Genomic DNA, 25282 nt, shown 5'->3' with positions numbered 1-25282 from the left:
CCACTAACCTATTTTTACTTGTGCTTGACTGGAAAGCTGAATCATGAGTGTTCTTGCCCACGTGCCGCATTTGCTCCTTATGTAACTGTTCCAGCAACTGACCCCCGTCACATAAGGCAAAGATGGGCTCGTCTTCTTTTGCCAGACATACTTCATACAAAGGCAGGAGGAACATTACTGCTACTAGCCCAGACAGGTGAACTGCGGAATTAAATTGAGGTTAATTCAAGTCACTGATGAAGAAACTAAGAGCTGCTTTTTTGCTCTGTGTTTAATGGCTGACCTGGGATCCAACTGTCACATGCAATTCCATTAGCTGGGTGGCTGCAGTCCCTTGCAGAGATGTAGGGATCACCCAGACTTCAGCTGGGCATAAAGGCCCATGAACTGCTCCAGGACTGGGGTCATCTGGATGGCCAGATGACGAGCGAGTAGCGTGACGCCAGACTGACAAGAAATGCTCTGATTCTGCTGGAGGGGGATTCCCTGGGAGTGCAAATTCTAGCAGCGAGACTGGTTTTGTGGCTATTGCACCTGCATCTAGGGATGGTCAGCTTCAGTGATGGAGCTCTACTCTCTTGATGTCCTGTTAGGGACAGAGGAAGTCACTGATTTGCTATACTGGATTAAACTAGCCATCTCTCCAGCATCCTGGTGCTAATGGGGCCAGTACTGGAGGAATCAGAGAAGAGGTAGCAAAAACACTTACAGAATAACTCTGAACCTTATTCTTACCACTGGGAGAGCATGGGCTAATGGAAGGTCTGGAGTCTCCTTCAGAGGATAAACTTGTTGAAACCTGCCCAATTTTATATCCTCTTAAGGCCAGGCCCAGTGTGTACTTAATAAAGATCACATGCCCTTTATAAGCTGGAGTTTTCCTGCACTTCCAGCCACCATGTTTTGCAGCAATACAGTCAGAAGGTGATGGAGCTGTGGGTCATGGTGGAGACAGACAGAAAGCAGCATTTTGTTAGTGTATTTAACTCTCAGAATCAGCACAGTTAGCAGTCAAGTTTCCATGCAGAACAATTTTAATGAGTCGAAGAAGTTCAGAACCTCAGGGTTCAAGTTTTGTAATGGAGACACCAACTCAATCATAAAGATATTGGTAAATAAACAATGGCCAAGTCCAGTAACAAGCAGCCTCCCACAAAAATAATCAATGAATGCACCAGGCTGGATGCTTCTGCCAGTACAGAGACGTAATCCACCTCTCTCTGCAGTCTAGTGTATCTGTAGGCACTTTACGGCAATCTTTCCCAACGTGTCAAGCTGTAGAGACAGATTTGTCTCCAGCGATGCTGCTCACCTCATGGGGGTATCTGAATCATCCTAGATGACCTCACTGCAGGAGAAGGCTGTGCAGACTCCTTTGACCATGTGTAGTGTGAATTGACTTCAATACCGAAGCATCCAAGGCTGGATGCTCACGTGCTGTAGATGAGCAGGCCTCTGTTGAACTTCAAGGGACTGTGGAGAGGGTCTTCTTCTCTCACCCTTTCAATCTGAAATCCAAATAGCTAGGCAGAGAACATGGGATTTCATATGTAACAAACAAGAAGTGGGTTTTCCTCATCCCCACCCTCCACCACAGAAATCTAGCATCCCATTTGTCTTTTGTTTTAAGTAAAGGGCATGAGAGATTTCAGTATCAGAGAAACAGGAATTTTCAAGCTGGAAGAGATGTTATTGCCTTTCTTTTCCATTATCAATCCTTTAATGATTGATACCTGTCATTTCGGAGGAAACTGGGGGGAAAACAATCTAGAAAGGACATTCCAAGAATAGTCTATCATGAAGGGAAGTGGCTTTCTGACTTCTATCTTGAAGTCTTTAAGAACAGTCCTTAAAAAAAGACAAAGACTATTCTAATTAAAGCTAGAGCACGTATTTTCATGTCCATAATGATGTTTGGGGGTCCTTCTAATGTTTTGACTCCAAAGTCTATCTGGAAAAAGTGGTGGACGCCCTGGAGTGTGTGGATTCATAAGGAGCACCAAGTTCTTCCCAACCTGCTTAGTCATGCTTTGAAGCAAAGCTTCAGTTTAACCTTTTCCTTGTGCTTTTCACTGGAGAATTCAGCCTGTCATTTTCATTATGCCTACACAAATTAAGACAAATGAAAATGCTACTGAAGGAATTATGAATAATGTATGTGTGTCTAAACAGAAGCAGCAAATCCATCAGTCATTCATTTCTGAGCTGTTGGGTTGCATTTGGGAGGGAGGACAACTGTGCATTTCTAAAGACAAAAAGTAATTCTTGAGATAAGTTGTCTCATGACTAATGCTGGTCTAAGTTTCAGACATGCTACAGCTGTAAAATAGCAAAATTGTTAGGAAAAAAATACAAAATTCTCTGTACTTCAGCTTCTTATTTGCAAACAAGCCAAAAAAAAAAAAAAAAAAAGGATTTTGCCCTTCTGCAAGATCAGGGTAGATGGTCCAATATTGTGTTAACAGCTGCATGAACAGTCCTAGCATCACTTGGGGTTGGGGAGGGAGGTTTAAATTTGGACAAGAGGGATCTACACTTTGCTGTTATAACAAGTCTGCTTCCTCCACTTTGTGCAACAACTGGTACCAAAGCAAACCGCAGGTGAGATGTTGCTAGACCCACAAAGGAGCACTTTGCTTGTGCTTCTCCAGGCCACATGATGCTGATGGTCCCTACCGTCATGCCACCTGCATCCCCAGGTCACTGCCTGGAGAAGTGCCCAAGCCTGCTGTGCTGTCTCTCTCTTTCCACCTCCTTCTAGGGGAAGCCTGGACAGATCCTTTCAGGATGTTCCCAGTCAYGCTAATTCCAAGTGAGGTTGGAAAAAACGTCTGATGGAAGTCTAGAAGAAGAATTGGAATAAAACATGGCTTTGGGTCATGTTCTCAAGAGAGCTCAGCCCCTCCTGATTGCATCTAGTTACGTACGGGGAATGGAGACCAGAGTCCATGGGTCAGCAGGAAAATGTGAGATAAAGGGATAGCGTGCATTGGACAAAGCGATTTAAATGCTTCACTAAGGACCATTTTCAAAACTTAGGAGTTTACATGTGACTAAAAGCAGTGGACTTAGCATTTGAGGACATGAAGAGATTTTAGCTCTGTTCATATGAATGGTTTATTTGACCCAGAGAAGACAATTCCATCTCTTTTCCATCCAACAAGCCATAAGGATTGTTAAAGTTTAAAGGGATTTCTGGAGAACATCCTTTTCCTCCTAAAATGCACCCATCTTGCCATGAGCTTTGTTAGTGTTTTATTAGTTTGCATTGTTTTGAGATGCTTTTTGTTTTGTTACTGCTTTGGGTTTTGTTTCCTGGATTGAATAGTTGGTTTATCATATTTCTGCTAGACATGAGTTAAAAATTGAGTTCTTTTTTCATAATCATGGCAATTTCTGCTGGACAATCATGGCTATCATAAGTGCCTTGTGTAATACRTTCATGTTTAATATAAAAATAGCTCACCTTTGGAAAAATTGCTGTTCTGGGAGTTGTGATTTTGTAGATTTATGTCTCAGAAATATATATTCATCTTTTTTCCCTAAGAAATATAGGCAAGGAATAGTAAACCAGAAATGTGCTCCACAGAGCACAGAGGAAAATCAATTATGTTTCCTTGAGCTGTATTATTTAATGACTTCTATGAGGATTTAAATATTCAGATGATAAATGCTAAGGAACCAGGCATAAAAGAGGCATTCCTTTCACATTTACTTCCATGCAAAAGTATTCTCTTATATTTTTCTCTTCGGGCAATTTAGGAAATTATTTTTAAAGGACCCTTTATTTTTGCAGCTGTTGGGCTCAGCTGGATTGATAAATACCTTTGCTTCCATTTGCTAAAAGTAATGTGATTACAGAGGAAAGCTTAAAAAGATGACTGGAGAACAAAAGATGAAATCACAGAAAATAAGCCAATATCAATTTTAATTTAATTATTTTCATAACTCATGAATGTTGGACGTGTGAGATAAAAATTTTAAATACTTGGGGGTTTTTGGTCATTCTGCTATGAATGCAGTCCTCCTGAGGAATGGATCCAGCTGCAAAGCCTGGATCTGAGGTTAAGTTATTCCACTGGTCTGGATCCCTGGAATACGGCTGTTTGGTTTTATTGAATGTCAGGAAGGAACCAGCCGCACCATTTGGATCTAAGGCTTCACACCCCCAGGCCCCTCTGCTGCGTTAAGTCATCAGCACTGCTCCAAATCCAAGTTCCAAAACAATCTAACTAACTGTGCTATTTTACACCAGGATTTGGCTCTCACACTTTCTTGTCATGTCCTCTGAAGCTTAGGAGGACTTTGGCTGTACCTTGCATGTACTTGGCTGTGGTTATTGAACAGTGCATGTGCGTATTCAGTTCCTTAATTAACCCATCCATGTTGTGTGCTCGGGGCTGTTGTAAGTTGTTCTACTGTATGGAAATATAAGTTAGGACTAAAAGGTAGGATGTCCTGAGGATTTGCAGCCAACTGTAAGAGCATCTAGTAATGACCACGGTGGCTTGACAGTTAGTTCATGCTCTCCACAGCCCTCCCTTGCGACCTTGGGAAGAGCCCCTCAGATGTGACTAGTTCTCACTGCCTGCAGACATGCAGTAGAGGCCTCAGTGCTTCTGAAGATCTAGGCTTGGGATGGCCTTCATCTGGCCAAGGGTAGGTATCTAGTGGTCAGTTTGGGCATCCTGTGCCATTTGGTGGGAAATGGTGTACAGACCATGCATAGACATCTAAATCTGAGCTATTCACCCCAAGCTCCCCTCACCGCTCACGGAGGGTAACAAGCGCTCCCAGGCTGTGACTTATCTCCTCCTACCATAGACACCTAACGTAGGACAGAAGAACCATATTTACAAGGTTTCTGTCTCTCTCTGCTGTCTCCTTGCTGAAAGTGGGTGCTTGTTCTTTCCAGCAGACTCAGATGGTCTGATAAAAGAAAATACATCTCCTGGTCTGGCCTCATGAACATTCCTAGACCACCAGAGCTATATCAGCTCTCCTACCACTGTTAATTCACRATACGGTGAGGGCATAAGCCTCAGCTACATCTGATGACCTGATTTGGGCCACAGTGTTGAGGAGGTTTGCAGCTCAGGGAGGTAAGAGATTTAGCATCCTGAGATGTGATGCTATGACTCCATGGAAAGGTTGTTATTCTTGGTATTTTTGGYGGTCTGGATTCATGGCTGTCAGTTCAGAGCCAAAAGCTGCTAACCACCAGTGAGAATATCATGACTCAGTTCACTTGATTCCTGACATTTTCCACTATAGGCAAAGGAGAAGCARGTCCATCCCTTTCAGTTCTGACCCAGATCGCAAACTATAGGGTCTTCTCAGCTATTTCAGCCCTCTCCTTCTGCTGAAATTTGTGACTTCTCTTACATCAAAATTCCATCTGGGAATACTACCTTCCAGGCCACCTCTGTTCCATTACCTCGACATAGAAAAGCCATTTCAGGATGGCGGTTTCATTATACATCATTGATGGGGGATAAATTATTAAAGCTGATTCAGAAAAAATGAAAGATATTTTACACAGACAGGTGTCTTGACAGTAACCCAGATATGTCACAAAAACTGATTACCACCAAACAGGAAATCTTGCCCTTCACCAGAGCAAAGAGGGATAAACTATGAAAGATGCATAAGGGTGGAAGGAGAAATTAAGTGACTGGAATGACAGAGTGGGTGATAAACAGATCAAGGCAAAGGGAGCAAAAGAGAAAAGACAGCGGAGGAAAGAGGGAGTGAATGGAGGTTAAATAATTCAGGTCAGGATTTTTAAGAGTCTTTTTAAGAGTCACCTAGGAATTTCGGGGCGGGGGAGGGGGGGAAACACACACACACACACACACACACACACACACACACAAATCTGTCCATTCATAACATTAGAAAGATCTATTGGATTTTCTTCAGCCAGACCCCCGCTGGTGTAAATCAGCAAGGAGTCAGTAGGGTTGGGTGTATTTACGCTCTCCTAAGAAAGGCCCGTTTCACACCAAGGGCACTGTTGGTCTCAGATCCTGTTTGAATCTCCCCTTGGTTCAGACTGCCAGGCAGGTTTGCTGATGCTCGATGGCTTTGTCTGGGAGCTCTCCCCAGCCACCGAGCTCCTTCAGTCGCTAACTCATTAAATGGAAATAACCTGTCACATTAGGAGTTTTGCAGCATTAATCGATGTTAATGCAGTCAGTGCCTCCAGCGGGCAAAGCTCCTCCCGTGAATTTTATATGTCTCCTGAGCTCTGGGCATGCTTTTGCCTGAAAATCAGTGGAAGCCATCAAAAGTTGTGAAGCCTGGGACCTACAAAGGGTGAAATCCAGTTCAAAACACACTCTGTGAATCTTCCTCTTCTTTTCCAATGTCATTCCTCCTCTCTTTAGGAGAGACGTTCTCACTGTCCCACTTTTTTTACCCAGCTCCTGAGGGGACAGAAAGTCCCTCCTGCCTTTATCTCCTTCCATTGTGTTTCATTTCTGGTCTGCAAATATTTCTTTTCCTATCTTGCTCTAATTTCGGGCGTCCCATGTTCCTCTTGTTTCAGCCTTGGCTGTGCTTGTGTGGAGGATTCCCTCCCTCAGCCTTGCAAACAGATTTGCACCATTGCTGATACACAGCACGGGCAAGGCTGTAATGATGTATAAAGCATGCTGCGGATGAAAGGAGTTATGTGAAATTCAGCTGCATTGAATTAATCTTGCTGGTGGGAGGATAATACCCATTAATCACGTCTATTGAAGTAATACCTCAGGATAAGCTAAAGACAGGCAGGGTGGTGAAAACAAGAAAGAGGGAAACTCACTGCCCCAAACACTTTGCAATCGAAAGTGAGGAGAAGGGTAGGAAATCATGTACAATACACTGGGTGGGCAATACGATGGCTGGTAATACGATTATTTGTGAGAGTGGGAGGAATTTTAATGGGAGGAATTATGTAGGGGAAGAAAGGCTAAATGCAAAGAGACATGAAAGGCAGCAGGAATTGGAGGGCAGCAGCTGATGACTTAGGGAGTAAGAGGAGGGGAATATTAGCAATGCAGAACAGAATCTGTGAGGATACAGAGATTTATTTGCATTTCTTAATAAACAGTAAATATTCCAGCTTGTGGCAAAGTAAAAAATTGGGAATGAGAAGGGGGAGATGCTGAGTTAAATCAGAAGAATGCATTTTTATATGAAAAAGAAAAAAAATCACTTTGTTCAGTCTGAAATATTTTGCCCAGTTTGGTTTAAAAATGTGGTTATTTATGAGTTACATACATATTTTCTAAAGCACGCATCTTCTGCTTTGATCTGCATCAGTGGTGAAATCAACTCTGCTGTTTCAAAACCAGTCTCTGAAATTTCACATTCCTATTTTGGAAACATTTCCTCTCGGTTTTAATTGCAGTCTAATTTCACAGGTACTTTTAGTCCATCCAAACTCCAACTCCAGTTTTTGGGTCCATATGCAATGCAGACATTTTTAAAATATGCAGAGCACTGCACTTTCTAGTTTCTTGGATGCTTTTATTAGGGTGTGATTTTTATGAAATGGCTAAGCTAATCTAAGAGCTGGCAGCTGCCCAAATGCACGGTCCCACTTCTGTTCCTGCCCTGGACACTTATTCTTGCTCTCACCTTGTGCTGAGCTGGTTTGGGGAGCTGAACAGGCAGAAAACTAATCAGAGTTTTGCTGAATGATAGCATTGGGTTTTCTGCCAGCGCATCCCTCCTGAAGGCCAGGAGCGCATTTGTGCTAGTTTAAGGGAGGAGAAGGCTCTGCGGAGCAGTGAAAAGCAGAGCAAACTAAGCTGTCAGACCAAAACCATATCACACCTCCTCTACAGACTGGGCAGGAGTCTGTTTTCTTGATCCATAATGGCTCAGGAATGTGAGCAGGGCTAWGGAAATCTACTGGGGAAAAAGCCTTTTTTCTTGTTATTTCCCCCATGTATATCTGGGTTGCGATGAACAACTGCTTATAGAGAAGGTCCTTGGCAGACTGGATCTTCTCCTCATGAGCCTCTGATTCAGAGACAAGCCATTGGCCCCGAGATATCAGAGAAGTGACAGTCAGATGCCCACAAGGACCCACTTCGCTGGGGCACGGGCAGCTCCAGGATCTGGAGCAAGACTCCTGCAGGCCACGAGTGTCTGGCTCTGGAGCTTTGGACTGGGCTCCTCTCTAATAATTGTGCAATCGTGGTAATYATACACACAAAAAAGTTAATTACTTAATCATGTGTAACAAGGACCCTTTAGCTACTAAGCTAGGCACAGACTCAGTCCAATTATTCACAGGCATGTAATCTACTTCCCTTTGTACTGAATATTTCATTAGTTACTATTCACATCTTCTCGGAGGTGCTTTGCAATGGTTCAGTGATTGGATTTGTTTTAATTTCTTCTTGGCTTGTGCAAACTCCGTCATTACAAATATTGCGCTGCATTTTATCCCTTTAACAAGAAGAGAAGATTCTTTCCACCCTTCCCATTGCCAAAGAGAAATCACTACATTGCAGTCACCAAAAGCTTGAGGGATTTTTTGGTTCCTACTTTGGCTTCAAGGTCCTTTGGGTGGGGCTCAGCTTTTTTGTCCTGCGTCTGTACAGCTCCTAGCACCCCTTGGATTCTGGCCATCACAGGGTGCCTTAGCAATGGTACAGTATGAATAACAAATGAAGGCAGTAACCAAGGGTCTCTGCAAGTGAAGGCGACTGAATCTTCTAAAAGATGCACTCATTTTAAAATGGGTCCAGCCATGGCTGGAATCACTCTTGATTTTCACCTGTATATATCGGGAATCTATGTATACAAGGAGTACATATATAGGAGGAGGGGATATATCAGGCCCATGGCCTTGCATTTTCACTTTGAAATACTTGGAACTTCTCCAGGCCCAAGGCAGTTTCCTTGTAAACTAGATCCGGAAAACCAGACCCTCTGGTTTTGGGTCCCACCACCATCATGCTCCATGGAAGCTGCCCAGCTCTCCCCAACTTGGTAAAGGAGCTGCCTTGTGTAATCAATTTGGGAGAGAAAAGCAGCTTTCTGCTTAGTATTAGCATTTGCTGAAAGTAAAGCAAATCCCTCTACTAAGTGTTACAACGCTTCAGACTAAACCTAGAAATACTTATTGGAGTGTGCTGGGCTACTGCTTTGCTGGAACTGTAGTCCGGATGCCTCATGCCTGTGTCCGTCTACAGGGAACAGACAGTAGGGCTGGACTACATCTCCCGTAATGCGCTGCATACGTTGTATGGACATGGGACGCCTCCCTCAGAAAAGAGCATGGGGATATAAAACAATCAGACTAGCTAATCCCACGAATTAGTTGCATTTCTCCTGTGACATTTCCAGTTTGTATTTTACAATTTTTCAACCAAACATTTTTGAAAAATATGGAGGATAAATGCTAACTTTCCAGCAAGTTTTGGTGTCTTGCCCGGGATTTGCTTTAAGTGGCAGAACAAATTGACTGTTAAAGGCCTCAGAAAAAATGCCTGAGATGCTCTTAGCTACCATACAAAGACAAGGAGATCAGTTTCTTTGCCAAATGTTGCACAGGGCATTTTTAACTTGGTGACATCCAAATATGTGTTCCTGATGGTGGTTAAGAACTTATAGTGCATTTAAACCTTCCAAGGATTTTGAAAAGAGCTGCTGATCCTATCAATTAGGCATCCAGGATAATCTCTGAAATCCAATATGATACTTCCATGAGTTATGGACATGAATCTGATCTCCCTGTTGCCAGTGTACACGAGAGAGACCATTGAAATCAGTGGCATTTCACAGCTATGAATAAAAGGGAGAATTGGACCCATTTTCTTTGTCTGACTTTACTGAATATAAATCAAGGCACAGTCATGCTAACTGCATCATACAGATCCTGGTGACAGTAACTTTCTCAGTGCTTGAGACAAGAGAAAATATTGTTCAACTCTGATCATCAGCTTTATTGTATGCCAGCCAGACGATACACATTTCATGCAGACTATACGTTTGTTCCAGCCGCCACTCAGAAGAAAATGCTTGACTTCATGTGCGTTGGTCCTGCTCTAAGGTACTTGGTTCTTGGTCTGTAGCACCAGTGGTTTTCTCAGGCGTTCTGTAAGCAGAGAAAGAGCATTATTGCAAAGCTGTCAGAGCAATCAGCTGGCACAAGACAGCAAAATGCATCTCCCGAGCTGAAATTTGCCCCGTGGCACTTGGCTCTGTGGAGTGCTCCCCATGCAGCCCATACATGTTGGTATGTTCTCAGGATGGCCAATGAGCCTGGTTCTGGTCCCCATAAGGAGCCGGTTCAAAACCCATGGAAGCCATGGGGCTGAAGTCCACAAAATTCGGAGGGCTGAAGTTCTTGACTTTTTCCTCAGTCCCTGGTTCATCTGGGACCAGGACCAGGCCCACCGGTCAGCTATGAAAAATGCTTGCCAATTGATTATAACCTGCATTGAAAGAGCACCTCACTGTAAAATTGTCTCAAAAAGAAGCAGTTTGTTTCCCTCAAGGCAGGTGGCGAATGCCCTACAACGCAGGAGAGCTGTGTCCTGCTGCTCAGGAAGTGCCCGGTGCCTACTAAAGCAACCGACAGGACAGAGAGCCCAGCTAACACATGCTGAGGTCTCACTCAAGAGCACCCYTCCTGCTCAGTGTCCCCAGGAGACACCAGGAGGCGATGGTGGAACCAAAGCATTGGATCCCTGTTGGGATCAGCWCTGGGGCTAGTTCTCTTCCTAGGGTAAACAGGCAGAGGTGCATCAGTGTAAGCACCACATTTCAATCGCTGAGGATCTAGCTTCACACGCTACAGGGAAACTACAACTCCTGTAGAGTAGATTTGGCCTAGGCTTGGGTGGGAGCACGAGAGGACAGGGCCCTGGAGTTTGGGTGGGTGCTCTTAGGAGGAGCTCTGGATGAGCGTTGGAGAGAAGGATGGGTCTTGTTGGAGTGCAGCAGAGACCAGGAAGGAAAGGTCTGTGGGTTGTGAAGGAAACCACCTTCACTAGGAGACAGAAAGAAAAGGAAGATCTCCGGGGCTGAKGAGAGAAGCGTGATGGATGGAGAGGGATCTGCAAGGCTGCAGAAAGCAGATGGAGAGGCAGGAGAAACCTGCTCAGCTTTAAAATGGCAGCTTTGTATGGCAATTGCATTAAGGGGCTGTGGAGATAACTTTCTTCCACCAGCCTGGCCTTGGCTTTGTGTTGGGAATGATTCCAGCTCAGAGCTTAAAGGACAGGAGGAAAGGAGAGTATGACAGCCTGACCAGGAGAAGAGATGCAAGTTACCATTTCCCTGGCTCGTAAAACAAGGGCAACCCAGACATATGAGATTAACCTTCCTTGTTGAAAGGCTCGTGGGACAGGACAGTGTGGTCCTGGTCCTGCCAGGACTGCTTTTGCTCAAATACTCACCCTCATCCTGCCCTTTATGCTTATAGTGAAGAGAGATTTGCTGCCAGAAGCTGTTGGCAGAGGTCAGCAAGCTCTTTCCCCAGTGTCCCCGGTGATCACTGTGTAGGAGATAATTTGTGCAGAAGAACAACCGAGTCCTTCCTACCTACTGGTTCCTGTCCCTGGGAAGGAGGTGCACCCAGCACCGCAGGTTCAGGGGATTAGGGGAAAATGCAGGGCAGCTCCTCTCTGGAAATCTGTCCCACTGTCAGGTCAGAGCAGGTCCATACTTAAATGCACAGATGTCTGTCGAGACATGGCCCATTGCTTGGTTTCTGGAGAGGGCTGGAGATGCCTGCATGTCCTCACCAGCAGAGACATGCCTAAGGGCACATGCACATGCACTCTGGGCAGGTCAGACCTACTCCAGATGCTGTGACCTCTCCAAGCAGGCCTCCATATCTAGTAAGGGATGATGCAGTACCTATGGGGTACTTAGGTCTTCCTGGGCACAGTGTGGACGTGATGCTCCCAAGTTGTAGGCAGGTCAAGACCAGACTAATTCCAGCAGTTCTCTGAGCTTGGTGTCCAATCCCGCTCTTGCTGCTGCTCTGCATCTCAGAACACTGAGCTTGAAAGCCAAAGTCTTTTCTCCCCGGAGCAACAAAAACTGTTTGAAATCACCCTTCACCAACATTTCCCTTAGCCCCTGCTAAAATCATCAGGGGAATTAACCCTTTTCAGCAGCCTCAGTGCAGTACGTCGCTGTTGAGACAGCCATGAAAGCTGGTGCATATTTGTATGGTGGATACTTTCCAGTTTTAATCCGCAGGCTCTTTTCTTACGAGTGCGTGCATCTTTCAGCCACGTACTGCAGGCTGGCTAAGAGCCAGCCTCTTGGAGGAGAAAGAAGCTGTGTGCCATCCCCGTCCCCTGGCTTCCTCTTTGTTTGCATTTCACGAGAGACCAGGGTAAAGATAATTGTGTGATTGTCCTTCCCAGCAAAGCTCATTCAAAACCTGTTTTAAACTGGAGGGGGCGGGAGGGAGGTAATTACATTATTTTCCCCTGAAATTGGAAGCCAGGGACAAAGCAGCATTGCACAGCCTCTCACCAGGAAAGGACCAGCCCCAGCTGCCCCCTGCCAGAGCTGCCCAGCAAGATCTGACCGCCTGCAGCAGCGCTGCGAGAAGTGAGGTGGGAGCATGCAGCATCTATTGCCTGGGCAATCGGAGGACTGAAAGGAAAGTCAGATCCTGAAGCATAACAAGTCTTAGCACATAAGTGGCAGTATAAGGAGTGAGTCTGTAGATCTTTGCACTCAAAAAGACTGTTGGTGGCAAATCGTCTTGATGAAACCCAGGTCTCAACTTGTGTGTAGGAGAGGTTATTATGTGGCGCGACAAGGCGAAAAACGGAGAACGGATGGATTGGAGGCGACAGATCATTACTCAGGTTATAGCTGAGAGAGGATTGTGAAAAGAGTCACGGTAAGAAATTCAACAGGGGTTTGTTTTTCACAGACAGCATCTGGTGTCTTGAAATGACTGACTGATGCTCTGTGCATCATGAGCGCACGAAGCACAGCCTCCTCTTCTCTTGTCTTGGTGCGAAAGCAGGGAGCACACTGCTGATCCCAGTGCATACTCCACACATGCAACTGGTCATCCCAGTGCATACTCCAAGTATGCAACTCCAGTTCAGACTAACTAAACTTGCCTCTGATGGTAACAGGCCTCAGCAGTGTTTACTCTGTTCCTCACAGATGMTCCTCTGTGGATTTGGGATTCTGTTTTTTGGTGGCCTCATATCAAAAYGTGGATGATAATGTTTACCCTTCTGTGCAAAATTATCTTAATTCAAAGCAGTTTAACTATTTGGGAGCTCCTATGAATCAGAATAGACAGAGCCAACTCCTGGCATAAGGAAAATAAAAAGTTGCCTTCAAGAGCAACTAGAAGCAGCAGAAATCTTCTAGTGGCTCAGGAAAAGCGACCCAGCCYTGGGTAGGCTCCTTAGCTTTGAAGTTCAGCACCAAAAGACCATTTTTCACAAAGAAACATGAGAAATCTGTCCTTTCTTTTCCATAAAATTCAAGTGAGGACATGGCTCTCCTCCTTGGAGGAACTGACCATCACAGTTAGGACCCTCACCCAGAAGGACAATTGCAAGTTCACATTCCTCAGAAGATATGAACGCATCGATTCCTTGGCAAATGCTTTAASAATTAAGTTATAGGACACGTTGAGTCACTTCCCTCTTCTGAATGCATTATTGCCCTTTGTGCACCAAAGTTTGCTTTCTGTGATAATAAAGACAGAAATAGAAGTCATCTTTGCCCTGGTAAATGGCCTTAACATTATACTCAAACACTATGCTCAGTTACATCCTTTAGAAAAGGCAACAGCATTAAAAAGTGGAAGCTGTACGTTATAGCTGTAGTCTTGTGCCTTCCAAAAAGAAGTGACAAATTAGTGCGTTCCCATGAGGTTGGCAAATGCAAGATTCAGTCTCCCTCAGGCAAATGAAGGCTTTCAGCCTGGTTCTGGATCTAGCACGCGGAGGGGTTGTTATCACTTGCATAGATTGGATATGTCCTGTAAATGTGCACCAGCTAGGGGCCAGCAAGGGCCTAAGAAGAAGAAAGTTTGGTGGTGAAATCTGACCTGACTTAGGCCTCAGATGAGCAACAAGCAGTTTAGCACTTCAGAACCTAAAAACTGTCCATCTGCTAAGCAGCAGATATACAAGCACTTAGAAGACTTTGCTAGATGATAAAAGACTTCAAGGCATCTCCAAGGTCAGCTAGGGACACCAGTGGCATGCAGGAATCTTGTCCTAAATATTACTGAGTCCCTAACACTCTGCATTTGAGATTTGGGGTGTTATTTTAGGCTGTTCTAGAGCTTTTTCACTCTTGGAGGCTAAAATAAGAGTTTGGAGGAGAAGGAGGCACCATGGAAGCACGGCAGGTGGGAGCAGGTTGTGGTGACACATGGAAAGGGATGAAAGCCTTTACCTACACTATGTGACCCTCTTTCCTACTTCTTTCCAGTATCTACACTCAAATTACTAGAGCCCAGAGATGTCAAGCACAACCCAGCAGCAGRTCTTGCTTGTCTTTGATGAAAACTCCAGGCTCCTCATTGAGGAGGACTGGCCTTCCCCATACATTTCCTGTCTTCTGTCTGCTCTTGCACACCCAAGAGCAGGCACAGCATCACTGGAGGAAGCCCAAGGGATTGAGAGCTGTTTGATCCTCCTCCCAGGCTTGTCCACCAAACGGCCACAATTCGGCCTTAGCTTTGTCTCCAGACCTAACTTCTGCAAATGCCCCATGAAGGCAATGTGAGCTTAGCCGCTCATTCAGCATGGAAAGGAGTCTCCTTTGCTTTCTGGCAGAGTGGTGTTGCCCCCCCCTGCAGTGAGGGTCACAGTAATGGTAGAGAAACTGAGCTCATCCTGTCACTTCCATGTGAATGTGGAGCAGCTAGGAAGAAGCATGGTCACCACGTACACTGATAGTGCCAACCAACACAGACCAAGCTAGCACTTTCAAGCAAAAAAATAGGACAAGAATGGCTGACAGTGAGCCAGGAAGGAGTAAGCACCCACCTGGGACTTGGTCAGTCAGAATTCAGTCCCTGCTGTACTCACAGGATGAAAGGACCGTGGGCAGGTCTAGTCCTAGCAAGGGATGGACATGTTCAGGGCACCTTCTCAACTTGAAGAAGTCTCCTGGGCATCCATCTCTGAAGTGTGTCCTGCTGCTAAGCCAGCTTCTGCGCCTTCCCCTCCGAGGTGCATCRGCTTGGATTTCCACTGACCCACTTCTGCTCATGTTTTCTGTATTGTACGAGGAAATGCAGATCTTTTAACGTCAGCTGCTTCCATTCTTGGCTACAAGATTTCTCCTTCATTCTCCTCAATTGCTGCATTTGTTCAGCCACTTGYCAGCCCAGGACATCTCTGCACGAAGCTGGAGAAAGGCCAGCCTTTTATCAGATGCACCAGAATTGCAAAGGACAGGAGGTCGTGTAGCTCTGAATGTGCTCAACTCCTACTTAGACAGCAAAGCTTGTCTCTGTGGCTGTAAGAAAGAAAGAAGGGTACTGGGGAACAAAAACAAGAGCAGAGCCATCCCAAAAGACTATAGATAGAGCTGTGGTAGCAAGACCAACTGCTGAACTGGCAATGAGGACAGACACACAATGCACTTGCGGACGGGACATGTAGCTACTGAAGCAATACAAAGAAAAGAGAGAGAGAAAGGACAGTCGMTAGGTGAGATATTGTTTATTCTAAACAGTGAGTGTTATAGCACAGTACAGGCAAAGAAAAGGCTTACAGTCCAAGACAGACAGGACCTGACATGAGACAGTAACTCAGGGATGATGGGAAAGAGAAGATTCCTGGTAGAACTGGCTTTTTAGGATGACCTTGTAGGAAAAGGTGATGAAGAGGGAGGAGCTGGGGGAAAGCAAATGGTTGGGAAAGGGGCTATTGGATGGACACTTGAAAGCTGGCAGGGAAGATGRAGGGAAAATGAATGATTTGGAAGGCCAGAAGGAATAGTGGTGTGGCGGGTGGAGACAGGGGATCTGGYAGGGCAGTGAGGGCAGCCCTTGCGTTCTGCAGTGAACCCACAGGGACCTGTGGGAAGGAGCCGACATGGACAGAAAGGTCAGATCAGTGATGGGACCTGGGGATGGGGTAGGAAGCAGGGGCAGCAGGGCCAACTCAGTTCCCCGACCCTGAACTCCAAAGCTCTATTTAGTAAATTAAATATGCCTGTGGTGGATGCCTGCTCGTTCATATCCCTGCTGTTAGATCTCTTAGCTCAAAACAAGGTGGCCACAGATAAACTGCCTTTGGGAATGGTCCTCAGTTGGGCGATAATTCCTGAACCAGCCAGGGAGCAGTTCAGTCCCATGACCTGGAATGATCTCAGGATTTGCTGGTCTGGATGATCAGGTCCCAACACTGACCAGCGTTCCTGGGTGCTGTTAACCGACTAGGATAGACCAACCTGCCCCAGACGCTGTGCTGTGAGCTCCCCTCTACCATGTGCCATGGAACATATGCTCCTCAACCTCTCCTGTAACCCAGGCTCCAGGCCCGTCTTCTTCTGCTATGTGACAGCGGGAAGGAAAGCCCATTCCTCAGCACAATGCCCTGCATTTCGCTACCTGTACCAGGCCGTTTCTCTCTAAAAAGTCACCTCTGTTGAGAGTGACTTGCTCATTCCAGCTACCTACTCACTCATGGATGAGCCACTGTCTAAAGGGAAGTAGGAGCAGCACATGGCCACCCAGGGAATGCTCCTCCTGATGAAAGAGTCAGGAAAGACGTAGATCTCAGGCTACCCAAGGGAGATACGTGAAGAAACAGCTTTGCTCAAGGACTTGAGGTTTCAGCAAGGCTCAGGCTAGGGTGGGGTGGAAGGTGGACAGATGACAACAGTGTTTTTCCAGAAATGTTTCCCCCGGTCCATTTCTCACACCATTGAATTGTTGACATTGAAGGAATGGTTATTTTTCAGTGCTCTGACACATCCCTGAGATCTGTCACTATTCCTTATCCATCATTTTCTGGTGGCTGGTCCTTGCTGTTGGCTTTGTGCAGCAGGCTCCCTGCAGGGAAGTTGGCATCTAGAATGCATAAAGATCTCTTCAATCCATTAGCAGGCTTTTCTTGTATGCTTGGGCTCACATCTCCACACTGACGGTCATGATTAGGGAGCTGTTTCCAAGGCATCCTGCAACAGAAATTAAGACTGTTTACAAGCAATCTCCATAGTTCATGATAAACCACCCATCCTGAAGTACTCAGAACTGTGTTACTCCTCACCACAGACATCTGGGCTTGTGAGTAGACCCAGTTACATTAGTGGAATTGCTCCCAACCCAGAAGGCTCACATGAATAAAGACAAATAGAAGTAGGCTGCTAAATCCCCAGCAGAATCAGACTTACCAAGACACTGCTGGAAATGGGGAGAGTTGAAGTCGATGTCTGAAAATTGCAATATTTTGCAACAACACAAGAATGAATTGTTCTTAGTGCTGAACATGGCCACGTCTTCATATTCACCCTAGGGAAATTTTTCTTCTTCCCATACAGATCCTCTTCATTATTTCATGTTGCGGCTGTTGCTGGGAGTAGTGTTTATTCCTAGGATGCTGGGAGGTACCAGCAATGACAGAGGCATCTTCCTAGAAAGTCCCTTTCTCTCCTGCATTGGCGCATCCCTAAATAAACCCTAARTCCAAAGGATATTGTGACGCAAGAGGCTGCATTCATATAAGGGCTGACACGTCAGCTGATTGAAATGTCCCTGCACATCCTTGGATTTTGGTTTACCAGTCAGGGATGTAATAATGGTAACTGAGGTTTTCAAAGGAAGTTTGGAGATCTGGAAGCGTCAAAAGGTAAATCTCAGTCCAGCGCCCAAGCTGTTTAAGCTGGGACATTCAGCACTGCCTAGCTCCGAGTTCCCATCTGATGCAGGGAATGATAACCTCCCACAAAAGAGGGGATGGAGAGCATCAGGCGTGAACCTCTTCATCCACCCATGCACAATTCTCCAGGGTATGAGCACTGAAGCCCTCAGCAAACAAAGCATTTGAAAGCAATTGATTAAAATCAGAAACCTGCAAGCCATCCATCATCCGTCTGCTCACAGTCTATGTGGTCAAAGCAAYGCCTGTGCAAAGTCCTGCTCAGATGCTCAGTTACGAAGAGTGCAAGAAGCAGACTCAACACTTTGACATTTCGGTATTTTCTCTCTCTCCTTTTTCCCCTCACCCAGACAGCAACAGTGAACATTAAGACTATTGTTAATCCAGCCAGCTCCTCCACACTAAGTGCTCTTACAAAACAAACCCTTTCATTTTTAGTAACTCACCTCCAGCGCTTTGTGCAGACATCTTTGTCACAACAGCCCTTGGAAATAGGTGGGTACTGCCAGTCACAAATGACTTGGCTGAGATTACAGAGTCATAGCAGAGGATTTGTGCAGTGACAGTTAAAGAGCAGGGAGCCCAGGATCCTAAGACTGTCATCAGCCCGTTAGGCTCTACTGTCTCTTAGAAATGCATCTTGTTCCTCTGGGTGTTTAGGCTTTGCAATTCAGAGCCGGTTCAAAGAGCAATAGTACGGCAATGGCATGTTTTCCAGCACTGAGTGTGAGCAGCTGGGTGGGACCAGACGGAGCACATGTCCATGCTGAACTATGGAAAAGACCTTGTACCTTTGTGTCCTTGTGGGAAACATTTTGTTGGCCAGCGTGGATTCTCMCAGATAAGCCCAATCTATGCCCGGTCTTTTAACAATGAACGTTTTCTCCAATACCAGCTATGGATGGGTCAAAAAACAAATCCCAGGACCTATAGCTCAGCTAAAACATTTTAAAACTCATACAGTTGTTATGCGTGACCTCTGTATGGATGAAGCTGGTGGGGAAGGGAGAGGGAAGGCAGGGTGATATGGCAGGCTGTCAGGATGCAGCACTGTTATCAGCATGTAGTCATAGATGGAATAAATTCGGAAAGTGGATGATTAATAATAAATTCAGGCAGGGATGAGAAATAGCACCCAGAAACAATAAGGCAAAAAAAGGTCAATACTACATGGAAGTCAACAGAGCTATGCTGGAGGAGAAATTTAAAGATATAACCCAAAGACAGACAATTTTTTTTCCAGTTAAGGATTTAGTGGGGATGTTATTGGAATACTCATTAAAAGAGAAAACATTATTAAAAATAACAAATGAAGGTAGGAGCTTACAAGCTGGGTGAAAGAAAAAAGAGACCAAACTAAGATTAGGGTTCACCATTTGAARCCAAATTGTACCCTCAGCCCTGCTTCCTTCTCAGCCATCATTTTCTCCAGATAGCAAACACTTCCATTAATATATAAATCGGTGCTTTGCACTTCCACAGACACTGCCACACAAAGACTCCCAAGTGCTTGTTCAAAGGTGGCTAGGCTTGCTCTGTGATGAAAATGGTCAAACCAAGCATTTGCCACTTCTTTTCAGTGAGGATTTAGAGTCTCCTGACCCCAATGGGCCTTTAAGGTGGTTTTGGTTAAAAGCAAAAGCTGTAGGTAATTGGGACAGGGTGTGCGACTAAACCACCTCAGGCCATGGCACCTCGCCTCCCTCCAGCTCTTCACGGGGCCCAATTTCTGCTCCCYGATCAAGTGCAATGTGGACACTAGCAAGGGGCAGAACCTGGTTCAGCAACAGCCTGCATGCAGGGAACTCACYGCACGAACCCTCTGCTCAACACATTGTATATAGAAAATAAAATCAAACTACCTGCTCCGCTCACATGACTTCACTGTCCATCTTCACATTTGCAAAGGCTTAGCTCTCACGTCAGGCTAGTCTTAGGTTAGCAGCCATCTAAAGGTAGTCAGACTGTGACAGCTCAGTTGTCCCTATGGCAGGCATGGAACTGGTGRCTCTAGCAACATAAATCTGATTACACTTGGAAGGGTATTTTTTTCACTTAAATGTGCTTCTTATCGAGAAAACAAGATCAAGGAGGTGGTATTCGTCTTTAGCATTTATTTATCATTGGAAAAAAACCCTTTGAGCAAGCAAAGATCACAAGCACGTCACAATCAATTGGCTATACATTAATCTGTGTGTGTGTGTGTGTGTGTGTGTGTGTGCATGTGTGTGTGCACGTGTGTGTGTGTGTGTGTCATTCTCATACGAACAGCAAGAATGAAAAAGCACCACGAGGAGGTGTGCTTAACACATTACAAGAGACAATCTGTGATATGCAACCAAACCCAGGCCACAAAATATTAATTAGACACTTCCTATCTGCCTCCAAGAGGCAAGAGTTTGTGGAATTCATGGGAGCCATGTATTTACAACGGAYGCATTGCAAATGAGGAAGCAGGTGATCGGTGTGCAAAGCAGTCAGAAAACAGGAGCTCAATAAGCAAATAGCACCATTTTGCAGAAAGGAGTAACAATACAATACAGTGAAAATGAGAAAGCAAGCAATCGACAGCATAGGAACTTTGACAGGGTAAAAAGCAAAACATCATTCTTTTTCTTTTTACAAGGAAAGCAAAACATATTACAAGTTTGCGGTGAAACAGAATCAGCATTGTGGTAGCTGAAAACACAGAACAGCAGAGCACTCTTTCCCAATGGGATTGACAAGCTCAGAGTCCAAAGTGAACTTGAAACAGCAGAGATTTTTGTCTCCTTTCTGATAACCTGAGTGGGTTGGGTGGGCATAAAGTCTGTGGAACATACAGCAGGATTTCACCCTAAGGCCTGACTCTACAGCTGTTCCTGGCATTAAATGCAAGACTAAAATGTGCACTTAGATGTATGCCGAGGGCCCGTCTCACACGGAGCAAAGGCCAGAATTTATTTCCCTTGACTTTGGCTATGTAAGATGGAGGCCCCCAGACCCTGCCAGTCTCCTAGGCTCTCTCTGCAAAGAGTGAAGCCTTCCAAGGAGCATTCATCCCATCCTAAGGGTAGTGTCTAAAAACAGGTAGATAAATGGTCCTTGGGAGGTTCCTCTCTCTTCCCACTGAAGTGGGAGCTTAGACCACTGGCTAGCACTTCATATCTATCTTTGCAATTAGATGACACCTAAAATTTGATGCATTAAGGAAATATAAGGCCATATTCTGACCATTCACTGTGTGTGGCTGATTCAAACACCCTGATGGATGCTCTCCTTTGAGAAGAAGCAATCCTGCAGCTGTGGATAGTGGGTGGTTGATCTGGAGTGGTTGAGATACTTAGAGTAGGTGGCCTGAGCATGGCTCTTACTGACATTGCTTGGGCCGAATTTGGTTCCCATTGAAGTCAAGGGCTAAATTCCCATTGAATTCAAGGTGATATGGTGTTAAGTGCACTGTTTCTTAGAATGAAAAGCTTAGGGCCAAAAATAACTGGGAGAATGGTTTTGCATGGTCTTCCACTACACTGAGATCAGTGTGTTGGGCTATTGTTAACTGTCTACGTGCCTTCCTGACATCTTCTACCTGCTGTGACACGTCATCTTCTCGGCTGTTGCTATATCCTGAGATAAGAAAGGACATTATYGAGGAGTGTGAAGATGGATGAAGCATCCAAATTCCAAGAAATCACACAGCTTGGAAGCTCAGGTCTCTCTGGACGATTACCCCTTGTGCAACGGGGCAAGCAGAGCTGTGAGTGGCATTCCCCTTCGCGAGTTCAACGCAAGCCTTTCGCTGAGCTACTCTGGAGACAGAGCTGAGCTTTGCACTCAAGCAGTGCTGCAGGGGCTTCTGAGCACTCAGAAAAGCAATGGTCACTATGGACAGGTCAGCGTCTCCATGGAGCATGCACATCAAAAATGCATTACATTCGCAAAGATTTCCACAGTTTTACTTCCTGGAGGATTTCCCTGGTTTCCTCCTAAACATCGGAGGTTTAAATATATATATTTCTATATATGAATATATATTTTCCACATACACAACCTGACTAGCTCATAGCACACAGTTCTAACACAGCTAAGCTTGGAAATACACCACTGAATTCAGAACACTACACTTACTTATACTCAAAGCTTTAGGCTGTTAGCGCAAGGCAAACAGGACACATTACACAATACACTGAACTTGGCGTTTATTCATTACTAAGGCCAGCAAATGTCACTATCTGTATACCACAGAGCTTTCCTCATCTTTGGAAACTTTCTCTCAGCCTTATAGTCCGGCACTCATTTACGTTTCCAAGAGACCCAGTTATAATGGGGTGAGATTCCAACARTAGGGCTCTTCACCCTCCCAGCTCATCTCTTTTCTATTATATAGTTTCACATCTCTAAAATATCCTAGCAGCAAGACTTTCTTCATTCAAACATCTACACAGCAACACAGTTCTGAAACTCTCCTCTTACACCACCTCCCTACCCTACTTCCCATCTCTCTTTCGTTCTTCCCAATTGTCTGCTCTCTGAAAGTATCAAGCTGGACTGTTCGTTGGGACAGAAATACTGAGCTGCAAAAATAAAGAAGGACCCTGCATCTTCACAATTAACGCGGGAGAGTTTAACAGCTCAGTTTGGTCAGACCAGGACTAACCTGACATATTTAGGTCCAGATCCAGGAGCTGGGCACCTAATTTTGGATTGGGACCATAACTCTCCCAGCTCCCATTGAATCAATGAGCCGAATTCTGAAGTGTGCACACCAGCCTGGCCTGTCAGCTCGTGGAAATCTGCCTGATCCCATCATGTATGGGTCTTGGGCCAGTTCATTCTCGCTGACAAATGGTTCATCTCCATTTACAGCCTTCAAATACAGCCTCCAAAATGATCTTGCTGAACATGGGGATTTCGTAGAGTAAGAGCACAGTAAATAGAGTTGAAACCCTGAGACCTTGCCTGAATGGGAGTCTGGGGATCTCAACAACTGGTTTACGGCCCCRTTACCATGTTTATGAGCCAATATGAACTCCAAAGCTTTGGAATCAAAACAACAGCTCTAGCCAAGCCTGATGGCTCATCTCCCTCTACCCCTTGGAAGGCAACATCTGCAAATGAAACCCCCTTTTGAAATCTAGCTCTTGTTGCACACACTTGTCTACTGACACCCCAGAAGTGAAGAAAAAAGACCAAGATTCAAAACAAATCAGGAGTAATTAAAAAGATGAATATCCCAGGGGAAACAATAGGGAAGAACAGCCTGCAGATAACCTAGCCTGACCTGCTGCATGCTTGGGAAGTCCTTGTGCCTTCCCTCACTCATTATTATTTTGGAATCGAGGCCTTTGAGTGATGCTGATGGGTGAAGTTGCCCTGATACAAATAGAGCTACCCTTGTAGAGGATTTGGCTCGACATCTTTATTTACATGGGATCTCATTTCATGTCCCTTCCTGAAGCAAAACTTCCACTGGTGTCACCAGGAGAAATTCTGCTCTCAGTCACACCATTGATGCTAGTGGATTGATGGCACATCCACGGCACTGTAAATTAACCTCTGATCCTTTCTGCCTCCGAAGCCTTTCCCCTGGCCTGCTGACACCAGTGGGAGGTGACCAAACACGGCGACCCCCAAAAATGGCCTTGTAGGATGAGAACACAGCCCATCCCCGGCATCCTTGGATCAACAGGCAATTTCGCGCTGTCAAAGCACCGGAGGATCAAGCCTGAGGAAAGGGACGAGCTGTTTAACACATTCACAGTGCACAGTTAATCCAAACCTTCGTATCCTACAACCTCTTCTGTGCATTCCCACCTCCCTCCTGCGATCCCCCTCACTCTGTGTAGAGCTGTGTTGTGCAGGCAAAGCAGAATAACCTGACCTCAGAAAAAAGGATTTCCTAATCCTCCTTGGAAATAAAACAGAAAAGCTTCTAATACAATCAGAACAAAAAGCAGATTAGAAGCCTCTAATTAATTTTGTGGCCTTTATTTAATCAAAGAAAAAAAAAGGAAAGAAAGAAAGAAAGAAAAGGAAAAAAAAGAGAAAGAAAGGAAAGTGCAGTGACATTTACTCTTTTGCCTCAGCCAGTTTATTGTTCATCTCTTTACTTTTCTCCTTGTCCTCTGGCTTTGCTGTGTTGGAGGTCTCGGCGCTCTTTTTCTTGGCAGCCCGGCCAGATGCAATCTGCTTGTCTTTGGCCTTTTTCAGGGGTTTATGGCTTGTTGTGGTCTTTTTTGGTTTAGAAGGCTTTACGCTAGGCTTTTCCACCTGCATGGAGGGCAACATGCAAAACACCAACAGAGAGAGAGAGAGAGAGAGAGAAAGAGAGAGAGAGACACACAAGGACAGGTGGAAAATAGGATTTAGATCAGAATCATCATCCAAGAGGCAGTGAATGTTAATTCTTTACTTAGCTATACTCTGCCATGAAGGGAAGGGAGCAGAGGGGTGCATGCTGAGTTGCAAATGGCCAACTCCTTCACAGTGGYGATGGACACGGTGCCCCTGAAGCCAGCAGAGCCATGCCCATGTACATCAGCTGAGATTGCAACCTAAGGCATACTCTTAGTAAGAAGCTGGCCTCTGACTCACAGTTACATGGGCTTAATAAAATAGCATTAATTGTTCTGGTCCTAACATCTCCGAATGCAGATTTGGGACCAGGATACAATAGGGTAAATAACATTTTATCTGTTCCTCCATCTTTCTCTGCTTTCAGGAAGGGCTTTGCAAGCCCAAGGGGGATTGTATCTCTCTGGATTCAAAGCTGAGAAATGATGCTCAGGACAAAGAGGCTGGTACAAATCCCCCTCCTTCTTGTAGGACATGACTCCTCAGCCTGCCCTTCCCTAATGGATGGCTACAACGGAGGAAAATTACTTGGGCATAACTGGGGCCCAGGACACCGAGTGGCACCTGAGGAAAGTCCAGAACTGTGTCTTGCATCCACCTGTTTCTGTAGCCTCAAAAGTAGAGAGGATTGCTTTAGGTGGAAAAGAAGCCTTCAGCTCCTCCCTGCCATCCCTCTGAGACTTCACAAATCTAAGCAGTTACAAACTCTGGGAAAGACTGAAGGTCCTAGGTTCAAAAACTGCACAGACTGGCTCCATTTAGATGCAGATCCTCAGCTGCTCCTAGAAAACAAGGCTCGTAGAGATTTCAGTCCAGGCCATTCTTGACACATGTCCATCTAATCAAAGCCAAAAGAGCTTACTGCCAAAACCTGTGGAGCTCTCTGAATTAACTGCAGATGAAGATACGGTTCTTACTGTGTTGTTCCTGGGATAAAGTGTAATGATGTGGGGTGTCTAGAGCTTTGGAGCTGGAAAGAGATAGCAGTCTAGAAAAATGACTTGGGTGACAGAGCACTGGAACAGGTTGCCCAGAGAGGTGGTGGAGTCTCCTTCTCTGGAGATATTCAAAACCCGCCTGGACGCGATCCTGTACAATGTCCTCTA

General features: G+C 45.3%; 1 protein-coding gene across 1 annotated transcript in view; it reads right to left on the bottom strand.

The window, feature by feature from the left end:
• Positions 1–9937: 9937 nt before the first annotated feature.
• Positions 9938–25282, bottom strand: part of MAP6 (microtubule associated protein 6) — a 51686-nt gene continuing 36341 nt past the window's right edge. Inside the window, exons 4-5 of the mRNA XM_026074733.1 lie at positions 23896–24092; positions 9938–10099 (exon numbers count right to left, since the gene is read on the bottom strand). Of these exons, the coding sequence (XP_025930518.1) occupies positions 10030–10099; positions 23896–24092 (267 nt within the window). The 3' untranslated portion in view covers positions 9938–10029. The remainder of the gene's footprint in view (positions 10100–23895; positions 24093–25282) is intronic.

Source organism: Apteryx rowi, unplaced genomic scaffold (genome assembly GCF_003343035.1).
Source record: "Apteryx rowi isolate R43461 unplaced genomic scaffold, aptRow1 scaffold_399, whole genome shotgun sequence".
In the NCBI taxonomy this organism is placed as follows: Eukaryota; Metazoa; Chordata; class Aves; order Apterygiformes; family Apterygidae; genus Apteryx; species Apteryx rowi.
This window is presented reverse-complemented; position numbering and strand designations above follow the sequence as displayed.